The 12240-nt window shown below is 40.9% G+C and overlaps 1 protein-coding gene across 4 annotated transcripts in view; it reads left to right on the top strand.

Annotated features, from left to right (window-relative positions):
• DLEC1 (DLEC1 cilia and flagella associated protein) overlaps positions 1-12240 on the top strand; it is a 32953-nt gene that overhangs the window by 11126 nt on the left and 9587 nt on the right. For all 4 annotated transcript variants that reach the window (XM_040064951.1, XM_040064945.1, XM_040064937.1 and 1 more), the window contains 15 exons: positions 111-303; positions 1613-1671; positions 2166-2340; positions 3617-3710; positions 3936-4066; positions 4373-4531; positions 5305-5444; positions 5687-5840; positions 6931-7041; positions 8091-8221; positions 8581-8766; positions 8862-8920; positions 10048-10199; positions 10790-10893; positions 11562-11632. In XM_040064951.1, the coding sequence (XP_039920885.1) occupies positions 111-303; positions 1613-1671; positions 2166-2340; positions 3617-3710; positions 3936-4066; positions 4373-4531; positions 5305-5444; positions 5687-5840; positions 6931-7041; positions 8091-8221; positions 8581-8766; positions 8862-8920; positions 10048-10199; positions 10790-10893; positions 11562-11632 (1919 nt within the window). The remainder of the gene's footprint in view (positions 1-110; positions 304-1612; positions 1672-2165; positions 2341-3616; positions 3711-3935; positions 4067-4372; positions 4532-5304; positions 5445-5686; positions 5841-6930; positions 7042-8090; positions 8222-8580; positions 8767-8861; positions 8921-10047; positions 10200-10789; positions 10894-11561; positions 11633-12240) is intronic.

Genomic DNA, 12240 nt, shown 5'->3' with positions numbered 1-12240 from the left:
AATTTCTTAGCTGGAATAAGGATCTGAACATTTTCTTAGTATATTTTACTCAAAAAATATCTGATTTTTTTTAATCATAGCTTTTCTGTTGTTTATTGACTTCTTTGCAGCCATGTAGAACTTCCCTTCTTCTGGCAGATAACAAAGCCTAATCTGAAACCATTAATACCAGAAGAAACTGCAGACTTTACAGAGGTCAAATACAATCAAGATCCAGAGTCAGCCTTCTCCCTAAATCCTGAGCAGGGAGTTTTGCTTCCCTGTGCAGAACATGAGTTTATTCTCACTTACACTCCACAGGAGGTATGGCTTGTGATTCCTTCCTATCTACAAACTCCAGCTGTGTATTTTTATTCCGGTCGTGAAATCCTTGCTGTGCAACTTTTCTAAATTAAATTTAATTAGCTGGTACTATGATCTGATAAACAGTGTTCAAAATGTAGAAAGTTACTGAAAGAAAACATGTTTTGACTGCAAAATGTGAGACAGCTTCTGATCTCATGTAATTCTGGGGACTGACTGGACACAGTTAATTTTACACTGAAATTGTGGACACATCCTCATACTGCAGCTGTGCTGGCTGGTGAAGTTACCACCCTCACCCCTCTGTCAGCTCCTCCACCAGCCCCTGACCCTTCCTCCTCTCCATGGGGGATGTGCCTTGTAGCTACTCCAGCCTAAATAAGTTGGTTAACGAACGCTGATTATTTAAACTGTTTCCAGCTGTAGTTTTTTTGGCCTGAAATGTGTCCTATGAACAGCTGAGTGGTGAATTAAGGGGAGAGTAGGAGCCTTTGGCAGACAAATGTTGTGTGCAGCTGTGGGTGAAGAGGGGTGCAAGGATGTTGGAATGCAGTTGTTCCAGGGACTGTTCTCTCAGTTGTTGCTCCCCTTATCCCTGTAAATAAGGATCATGAGCTCACTGTATTTAGAGAAACCTGATCCAAAGAAAGCCCAAGAGTGGGAATGTCCCATGCTGTGTTGATTGACAGACATAAGAAATACCTCAAATATGTATGGAAGAGAAACTACCTGGCTTTTTGAAAAGAATTAGTTCACAGAATAGATATTTAATTAAAATATACATCAAAATTAGTATCTGTCTGCAAACAAATGAAGCTTTTGCACAGCCCCTCAGATCTGAGGCTTCTGTGTTTCTTTTTTCATCTCTCCATTAGAATATAGAAGGCATTCTCTTCCCGTGATGAAAAAGTCATGTTTCTTACTCAAGATCAGATTGATGGTCAATTAAGCTGAATACTCTGGAGCAGTAAGAAAAGACTTCTCAATTAGTGCAGCAGTATTAAGCTTAATTTGTGAAGCCTTTGCAGATGCTTGTGTGTAGTATGCAATATACAGGGGAAATAATAACAGGCATGTCAAAAATGAGTATTTTTCTTGGAACCATACACCATGAGATCAGAATCTGGCTTAATGTTTTGCAGTCAGACATGTTTTCTTTTAGTAACTCCAGAGTTTGAATATTGTTTATCAGAGCTTAGTACTCTGATGATGATCATTTATCCTTTACATGTAAACCACTTTTCCATCTTTGATCTTCAACATAAATTTTTACTTTACACTAAAATCCTTTTCTCCTTCATCTGTGCAGCTGAAGAGCTATCACAGTGTGATTCAGATGGTACTGAGGGACATCCCACAATCACCTTGGTAAGCTGAGAAACATTTCCCAGTAAGATATGTAGCCACAATTTATCTGTGCTATTACATTGAGTTACTGGGATGTTTCTTCTTTCTGGTGATGATGGATTGACAAGTATCAAGAATTTTATCTGCACAAGTAGTTGTGGTACAAAGAGCATCTCTGAAATCCTCCCCCATGCCAGGACACATGCCTAGCCCTAGTTTTTCCTCTCTTGGAAAAAGATAATATTGTCATTTTTCTGCTTATTTTCCCAGGTTTCCTGTTATTACTCTTTGTCACAGCAGTATGTGACTCATGTACTTGTTCACAGGCAGGCTGGGACAACTGGAACACCTTAAAGTATAATGAAGTTTTTAACTGGCTGAGCTAATTGCCCACAGGCAGTCTGTACTTGAGAAAATTTCAATGGTTATCAGGTTTGGTCTGGCAATTAAGAGACAGGATCCAATTTAACACTGGTTTAACATATTTAATGATTCTGCCATATTTCCTCCCAAAGTTTAGTAGAAGAGGGGATGCTTCAAAACATCCCAGAGTGCAGAGCAGAGGATGTAACAGCACTGGAAATAGAAGTTAAAGGCTCAACAGAACCATTTCATCTTCTTCTGGAACCATACGCCATTATTATCCCTGGAGAAAATTTCATTAGTGTAAATGTCAAGAAAACATTTAAGGTTTGTGTGCTTTTGACTACACCGTTGTCATGTGGTTTGTGTCACTGGATGTCATAGGTGTTATTAGAAGATATCAGACAGTCAGTGTTATTTTCGTTTTCCTGAGATGTTTTTAAAGGAGGCCATGACTCCTGGAGGGTCTGTACTGAAATGCCCTACCCAGCCTGCTCACCCCTACGCTCCAGGCAGCAGCCTTTGTTCCTTTTTCATCTCTCCAGAGATGACCCCTTCTCAGTGTTGTTCTAAGTCACTAGCCTGTTGCTTATCACTTTGTCACTCCTGTAGTGTAAAAGTTTTCCAGCTGGGAGGAATAGTCAATGGATGATTAAATTAGTTCATAAATGAGGCACCATTCGTGGAAAGAACTACAGGAAGCACAGAAGAGCTACAAAAATCACAAATGCTGTGGTTTACTAGATGTTATTCTTTCCTGCAGGTCCTGGTAGTTTCTCTTTGGCCATTCTGGGACAGAATGCTGCTGCAGTTGTCCCCTCACACAGCATCTCCTTCACTACAGCTCAGGATCCTTTGATCTTAGAGTCACTAGGGAGAAACAGGCCTGTTAGCAAGAGCCAGGCAGGAAGACATTTCCTAGTTAATGGTTTTCCCTTTTTTTTTTTTTTTTTTTTTCTTAGAGATTCTGCTAGTCAGCATTTGTTTTTTTGATTTCTTTTCCTAGAACTTTTTTTTTTTTTTTTTCCAATTTAAAGCAGCCATTTCATACTTCTCAGTAATCCAATATCGCTACACATGTGATAGAGGGAATCAGGCCACTTACTGACAATATAACAACATCCTTTGCAGTTTACATTTTTTCCTTTTTTAAGTCTTAAAAAGATAAGAATTTGAACTGTGCCTAGAGATAATTGTGCTACAGAGAACAAAGTTATTTACTGTAATTAAGAAATAATGTTTTCACTAGATCTGAAGGACAGACCAAACATTTCAAGAGCTTGCATCTCCCTCACAAACAGCCTTTGGGGGAAAAAAAAAAAAAAGCTGCACTCAAAAGGTTTTCAGTTTATGTTTAGAAATTCTGTTACATTTTTGAAAAATGGGGAGAAAGTTTAAGAGACTCAAATATGATAATGTTCTTGGAATGTATTGTTAATGGATTTTCTTCAGATTTGAGGGAACACCTTCACCCATGTGAAAGAGACGCTGTTAGATGACTCACAAAACCTTGTTTGCAGTGTATCAGTGCTCTCAGCAAAATGAATTGTTGCAGTGAAAGCTTAAAGCGCATTAATTGTCTCATTGTTTTTAATTGTTTCAGCTGTGGAACAACAGCAAAACATTGATCAAGTACACATGGGAGAAAATCACGGCCTGTGAGATCATGGAAGTTGAACCTCATACTGGTGTCATAGGTAAAGTTTCTGTGACTTGCAAGCAGTAATTAATGAAAGACATGACAGTAATTGATTATTTCAATTTATGACAGTCACAGAGCATTATAATGAAAAATTACCTGATCACCAGTTCCCTGGAGCCAGCAGGAAACTTAATTTGATTCCAGAAGCTTCAGTAACAGCTTGAAGCAGATGTTTTTTTTACAAAAATGTGAGACAGGAGCCTGATGTTTTCTCTTCTAGACGTGAATAAATGCTGTGAATTTGTACTGGCAATTTCTGGAAGCAAACCTGGGTTCATCAGCCGTAACCTGCAGTGTCACGTTGAGCCGTGTCCAGAGCCAGTTGTGCTGCATGTTGAGGCTGCTTTTAAGGTAAGGAACAGTTCAGTCTTGCAGGAGGATGAGCTGTGTGGCCTGGCCATTGTCCAAATAAAGCTTTTTTTTGCCACTCAATAGCTTGAGAAATCTTAAGTAGTTACAAACAGGAGTTATTTTTGCTGTAGTGATAGAGTCAATGTTGATATTCCCATGACACACAGAATTTTTCTGCATTACACAGTGCATTTGCTTTCTGATATTCTCTGTGAAGTCAGATGTTAATCCTAGATAATATATGTCTCTTAATGAGGCAGTTTTGGCAGAGGTGTCCATTCTGATGTCTGTTTCCTGCTGTCCCAGGGTCCATTTCTCTGTATTGATGTTCCTTCACTCCGGTTTGGTTTGACTAAGCAGGGTGAGACTGTGTCAAGAACCTTTGAGATTAAAAATCTCTGTCAGGTGCCAGCACAGTGGAGGATGCAAGAAAGCCAGGTTTTTCTAGCTGAAAGGAATGAAGAGGTAAGTGACTGCTACAGCTGGCTGTATTCCCTCCTTAGCTATTTTATTTCTTCTGCTTAGAAGTTGTGTCATTCATTCCAGCTAGCAGAAATTCTAATTTTTGTGACTTGTTGTGAAACAAGTCCTGCACCGTTTCATGAGTGCATGAATTCTTTTGAGATTGAATGCTTTACAATTTTTCTCTATTTCCCTTTGTTACAAATCCCCTGCCAGCCTGATCCAAGGAGGCATGGAGTATGTCCTGAATGACAGTGATTTCAGCTGCTGCTGACATAAGTAAGAGTTCAAGGCTTTAGTAGAGCTGAGACTGCTGAACACTTCTCCCACACACCCACATCAGCATCTTGGACAAGAACCTGAGCCCCCACTCCTTGCCGATGCGCTTCCTGTTTCTGCTCTCCCAATCCTCCTTCCTCACCTTTCTGTCCAAGAATCTTTTCCACTCATGGCAGCTTGCTGCTGCCTGGGAGCAGGTGCTGCTGCTGAGGCTGATTGCTTCTCCCTCACATTCCCTTGTCAGTCCATGCACAGCTGATCCTATGTGCCCTTGGCTCTGACTGCCCTTCTCTCAGCAGCAAAGTTCTGCCTCCTTGTGTAGCCAGGCTTTCACAAAGCTGGCACTGTGCTTCCTGACATCAACCCAGGTGGGACTCCAGAGACAAAGGGCACATCTGAGGAAAAATTTGACACAGGGAAGCCCTAATTAGATTAGGCTTCAAAGTTTTACCCTTGCACAAGTCAAAAAAATTTCTGTTCCCTTTCTCTTGTCCCAGGTATCCACCTTCACCATCCAGCCATCAGCTGGAGAAATACCTCCTTTGGGTCTGTGCAGAGTTTCAGTTCAGTTCACATCATTGCAGTGCCAGCGTCTCCAGACGGTGCTGGAGCTGGAGGTAGAAAATGGAAAAGGAAGGTAAGGAGGAAAAGCAGCATTTGTTTAGTTTTTCCTGAGGTTCACATCTGGTTTTCACTTCAGGTAGTTTTCTCTCCTCCAACAAAAATACGAACTCCGAGTGGGTTGTGTAACCTATCAATGAACTATCAAATTTCTAATACTGCTAAATAAACATAAACATCATTCTTCCCAGCATGCTGTTTTATGTCTAGCACGTTTCATTAACAATAACAATAGACCATCTGTGTGTTTATTTCCAGTCATCTTCCTGTTTTTGTTGAAGTTCAGACCCCCCAAGCGTGCCTGATATCTAGTCATCTAGTATTCACTGAAATTTATATTGGAGTTCCTGTCAAAGCAACCAATAAACTTTTTAACCAGACACTGCTGCCAGCAAAATACTTATGGGGAAAGGTAAATGCTCTTCTAATGGGTGAAGCATACAGCAGGGATGGAATTTGCAATTTCTGTAGGAATACAAATGATGACTACTCTTAAAAGCTTTTCTGAAGTATCTTTTGAGTAATCATTGCTGTTTACTGGCTTGGGAGCAGAACTTCAGCTTTAGACCAACCTTTATTAAAATATTAATTACCAGTTGATGTCATTATGTTCTTACTGTCTCTGGGTCCCTGGGAGAATGGGTGAGCAAATGCAAGGGGTCAGAGGATGTAAAGCCACCAGAGTATTAAACAAAATGTCCTGGCAATTTAGAGTTTGCACTTAATTTAGTAAAACAAAGAAATTATAGTGCTTTTGAATTGTGAATTTGTTGAATTCTGCCTAAATTTCACATTCTGGCTGAGATTCAGCTTACAGAGTAGGAGCCCTAAATTCAGTGTCAGTATTTAAGCTGTGGTCTGAACTCTCTTTTCAGTCAATGGAAATTTGTCAGTGCCTTGGTCATTCAAAATTACTCTGACATCCAGGGTTCAGCTCAATTGCCTACATAAAAGCACTCAATGCCACCCAAGATGTCCTCAGGTGCCCAAAGGATCTTAACAGAGCATGTGCATGGTATAGAACCTACAGGAAAACCCTTTGGAGCATCTGGAGCCTAGAAGGAATATATAGAGCATTTTTCCTGATATGTGAAGTTGATGTGGGAAGAAATGAGTGGAAGCCCTGGGTAAATTCTGTGGTGGCCACTTAGGGAAGGTGCCAGCACCAGGATTGTCTCTTCCCCCACCTCTGTAGTGGAGAGGGATGAGGAACATCTGCTCTGGTATCAGATAGATTGGTTTCACCTTGGAAGGGCTTGAGAATGTGAGAGGAATTACAGTGACTGTGCTCCCAGCCCAGCAGCCTCAGCTGGGCACCTGAACTTACTTGGAGTCAATGTAGGCATGCAGATCTTCTCACCCATGGGGAATTGTAAAGCCAGTCTTGACAAACTGCAGGTGCTGCTGCCTGAAAGTGTCCTAAGCCTGAGAATAGCTTGGTCTTTTTAGAAGAGACAGTGTGAGAGAATCAGCATGGGCTGAATGTCCTTTGTGTTTGGCAGCTCACTGGAAGCCAGGCAGCTTCCTGCTCCATCGTGGTGTCCCCTGCCAGTGGCACCTTAGGCCCAAATGAAGAGAAGGAATTCTGCATAGAGCTGTCAGCTAACACTGTGGTGAGTTTACAAACTGATGCACTTTCATAAAACAGCAGCACTGGCTTTTTCATCTCACCTCCTTCTGGCAAAAGGAAGGAATTCTGTGTACAAAACCATGTGCTTTTTTTTCCATACAGTATCTCTGAAATGGTTTTGCTGTAGAGTTGAAGGCAAGAACTGAAGAACTGCACATGGTGTGCAATTTCTACCCTGCCTCTTTATATCTCAGCTGTTCCTGTTTTCTTCCTTTCTTGAAGTCCTGTACAATTGCTCTTAATGCTTATCACTCTTCTTGGGGCATACAGATCCTCACTTTGGATTATCTGGAATGATACAGAGCACAGTGGCATATATAATGTGTATCTAGTTTTCTGAATGCAGCTAGACTCATAACATTTTGATATTTGAAAACTTAAAAGGGGCTGATGAGATTGAGAGTCTGCAAAATACAGGAGCAGAACTTACAAACTCCAGGAATTCAGAAAAAGACTTTACAAGGGCATTCAAACAGCTGAGCTAATGCAGCTAAATGCAGGATCTTCCTAGAGATATGGTGTCTTAGTTCCCATTACAGTCACTGGAAACTTAGGTTTCATTTATTTGCTTAAAAGTAGGTGTTCAGTACTAATCAGAGTTACTACTTAAAATTGTGTATCTGTGACCCTTGGGAACATAGTTTAGTGGTGGCCTTGGCAGTGCTGGATTAATGTTTGGACTCAATCATCTTAGAAGTCTTTTCCAGTCTAAATGATTCTATGATTCAATATTTTGAGTATAGGAATTATGTCAGAAATCAGCAATGGAGCTGGTTTAGGCTCACAGATGGCTGCAGGTACAAAGCTGAGAAACATTCACAATTTTTTTTATCTCAGTACTGTCTTCTAAGCAGCTCTGATGCTGCAGAAAACACGCTGAAAACAATACAGTAAAACTTCTCACACTTCTGTTGTTCTGGGTTTAATCCAGGGAAGTTTATACACTTTTTAAAAATAAATACCCTAAAGAGTCTGCCTTTCCTCTGTGATATATGCTTCATTCACAAGGAAACTTGATTCTTTGCTTTGCAGGGTGAGCTGAAAGACCTCATGATTTCCTGTAGCATAGAAGAAATGGCTGAACCCCTCTTTCTGAGCATTTCTGGAGAAGTGAAGGGACTGCATGTCACCTACTCAGTACCTTCTGGCAGTGGAATTGACAGGTAATATCTGACTGATTTGTATTTTATTATTCTGATATGTGGAATGATGACTATAGTTTTGGAACATGCTCATCTTTACATCTTTTCATATCTTCTCATATAAGTAAATAAGTGTTTAATTTGGTAGGCTGGTGTGTTATACAGGATAAAAAATTGACCCCAAATAAATCCTTATATGGGTAGAAGGGAAAAAATGAAAAGCAGAAAATGCTGGTGACAAAAATCATAGACTGCATGGTCCTTTTACACTGTGCATCACAACCACATTGCATGCTGCCCATTTTTAAATCTCCTGAAGTCATCTGTGGCATAAGAAAATAAGACCCATGTCTAATTACTACTGATATTTTTTCTGGCAGTGATGAAGGACAAGCACCACAAAGCCCATGTGAGCTTCTTTTGGACTTTGGGTCTGAAGTTGCATTCAGAGATGTTGTAAAGCGTCAGCTGATTCTTACAAATCCCACTGGAATCAGTGCTCCATTCACACTGGGAGCTGAGTATTTTAGTCCCTGTTTGCTGCCTCCAGAACAAGGAGCCTGCCCGTGAGTCTTGCTGTTCTGCATTATGACTCAAATACTAATTTAGGTCTGGATTAAACCTGAAATCAGATTTGGGGTTTTTTTTCATGCTCTTCAAGCTACCTGTTGAAAAGAAGAGGGCCTGTGACAGAACATGCAGCCAGAAAAGCAAAGTCAGGTATGAAAATAGTGGAGAGAAGGTGAAAGCCAGATGTCAGCCATATTTAGGACTAAATGTGCCAGTCAGACACATCTTTTCACAGCTGCAGAATCTGTTAAGTCTAAACTGTTAAATTACTTAGTTCTTCAGTTCATTCCTGAGTTTGAAAGCTCACATTGTAGAAGCATTAGGTCAATCTGTCTGTTGCTCTTCTCTGTTTTCTCCTCCCTTTCTTTCTCTCTCTTATTCTTTTTCTTGCAAACAACAATATGAAACAAAGTTGGTGATTCTGGTGACAGTTCACTCCCAGAACACCCCCAGCACATGGGATGGATGAAATGCAGAATGTTTGGCTCTTTCTCTCCTACACAGTTTTCCTGTACCAGTGCAGCAGGCTCTTCTCCCTCCAACCCTTTACCATACCCTCCCTACTTTGGAAAGCTACAGCACAGCCCATCTGTCATTTCTGATGTGTTTTACTAAAAAATGATAATATTTAGAGCCAGATGAGACTGAGGGAAGGAGGAAATGGGAGCAAAAAGCTATGAAGTGTGGATGTATTTTCTGTATCCAAAATAAAACTTGCACATATTGGTACCTTGCCATAGAGTTTGGTGTCTGTTCCACAGACAGAGCTTTTTAGCTGTTGAAGTAGTACTTAAGATTAGAAAAATGCTGTTCTGACAGATTCCATGCAGGCCTAGGTGACTCAGAATGTGGGAAGGCTTTGCTCTTTGTAATTAATTCTTTGCATGGAAGAGCACACGGAGCGAAACAGGCAGCTGCTAATGGAACAAGAAACGGTCAACACAAATCCCAGCTGATGTTTCTCAATTTGAAAGTGGTTTTTCATGTAACCAGTTAGTGCCTTGCATATCCCAAAGCGTCCTGGATCAGGTTGTTGGAAGGGTTTTCCTGCTTCAAAATATTCTGGGCAAGCACTAACTCTAAGAAACAGAGTAAGACCCACTGCAGAAGGGAACTTGGGTAAATGTGAGCTGTTTAAACGATCCCAGGGTTTCTAAGTCAGGGAGGTTAAGCTGATTAAAGACTACTAAAACCGTGGTCCTGTGTATTCTTTGAAAGACTGACTTTGTTCCATGTTCTCAAAATTCATGAAATGCTTCTTTGCTGTGTTCCTTCAGAGTCTGCAGCAGCGTTGCTGTCTGAGGGGAAGGGAGCAGTTTTCTATATCCAACCTTCCACAGGAACTCTGGAAGCTTTCCAGCAGCTCACCATAGAAATAGCAGCTTACAACAACATGTGGGGAGAGTACCAGGATAATCTTGTCTGTAAGGTAGGAGGGGTTTCAGTTTTACTGTTTTATTTCCCAGATGCCTTTCTGTTGGAAACACTTTTTCAGTTTTTTAGGGCTTCTGTAAAAATTCAAGGTGGATCTTGCTATACCACTACTTCCAAGGACGTGTAAGGAACAATTGTTTTGTTTCAGGGGGTCATGTTTATACCTTGGGAGGTTTTCACGTGCCTTGAAAATGACTGGAGTAGTTTTGATTTATAACATCTGTTTGGGAGCTGGCCAGTGGACTTCTCTGCTCCACCAATACCATAGATTGTGTTGTGTAGAAAAGCAGCAGGAAAGCTGATAAATGCATGAGGCATTGCATTCTCCTGCTGAGAAGAGTTGTTGTTAGCATATGAATTAGAGGCTGTCAAAGGAAACTAGTCAAAAATATTTGAAAATCCAGTCAGTTTCGCACAGAATCATTGAGTTGGAAAAGACCTTCAAGATAATCGAGTCCAACCCATGCCCTAACTCCTCAACTAAACCACAGCACGAGTGCCGCATTCAGTCTTTTTTCAAACACATTATAACACAGAGAGCTAAGGCGTTATCTTGATTCTAATAGCAAAAATTCATTTTAATAGGTGGGAGACTTACAACCTAAATTAATTCCTATGCAAATGACTGTGAAAGGCTGTCCAATCTTCCTGCAGGTGACAGGACCGCAGCCAGAGCCACCCATTATCAGGTACAGTGCAAAATACTGTCAGGCAAATCAGAGCATTAAATACCAATGGCCTGCAGCCAACATACACACCTGGTCCATCTTGTGATATAATGAGAAGGTCAGCAAAGTGATGGTCAAAGTACAGTATCTGCTTCTAGAACATCGGTACATTTTTCTCTGCCAACACAATTTGAAAATAATCTGCATTACAAGGCTGCTGAATTTTGCCAGCAGTCTCTGTTCTGGGCTTGCAGTCGTAGAATTTCACCCAGTGCAACCTCATCTGACTCTGTGGGGATGGCAAGTGGCACATGGTGGCAATTCTCATCATCCACAGCTCGTTTCTCCCTGGCCCTTTACCTGGACCAGGAGAAATGCAGCCCTGAGGTCAATAGTGGCAGGGGAAGGTTTAAACCCTCTTATACAGCAAATGGCATCTGCACCTTGGGATGAGGGGTAAGGGCTGGTTTTTTGGGGAACCCCAGCACTGCACGTGGTTGCTCTGAAATGTCTGAAAAAAACTGGGGAAAAAAGAGAAGAGATAAAATAAACCAGTATTGTACTTCACAGTGTAGGCCATGCCTTACCTGAGAGTGCAGCCAGATCAGTTTCCACTTTTAAAACAGCTCTTCAGTGATTTCAGACACTTCTGTTCCCTGCATGCACTGACAGCAAGGTTCCCTCCCCAGGTTTGGCACACAAGTCTCAGGAGGGTCCCCTGTGCTTCGGAGGGTCCAGCTCAGGAATCCCACCCCCTTTGGTAAGGATGGCTTTTGTACAGCAAACGTCGATGCTTTCATTGTGTTCCTTATAGAAAAAAATTAGAAGGACCCATTAACATGTTAATTGACAGACATAATTGTTTCCTAATGGAGATGTTTTTAGTGAAAATAGTATAAAAGAGAATGAGTCAATGTGTTGCCACTATGCAATTGCACATCCCGTCTTGATGTAGCTGGGTTTTCCCTCATTGAAATGGGGGGAATTCAGGATTTTCCATCCTGTTTTTATGAATTTCTCACAACGCTAAGCCTGGTCAATCAGATGTTCTACCTGCTTTTTACTGGCATCTTCTGGCTCTTCTGTTTAGTCTTTTTAGCTCTTGAGTGAAAGTGTAAGCTTTTCAGAGCAAAGTCAGTCGCCTTTGTTTTTTATTTTTAATTCTACTAAATCCATTTGCTTAAACAAAAGAATTTATTTTTATTGTAGTTTAGGACGTACAAAGTGGCCAAACTATAGCAAGCTCTTAAATCATTTTAGTTTACAACAAACATGGGAAACCTAAACTTTAATACAAATCCAGTTGTCAGACACAAATTGGTACCAACTAAGCCATGAGTCCTCTGACTGACTGGAAGTAATTGTCCC

The sequence above is a fragment of the Hirundo rustica genome, chromosome 1 (assembly GCF_015227805.2).
Source record: "Hirundo rustica isolate bHirRus1 chromosome 1, bHirRus1.pri.v3, whole genome shotgun sequence".
Lineage (NCBI taxonomy): Eukaryota > Metazoa > Chordata > Aves > Passeriformes > Hirundinidae > Hirundo > Hirundo rustica.
This window is presented reverse-complemented; position numbering and strand designations above follow the sequence as displayed.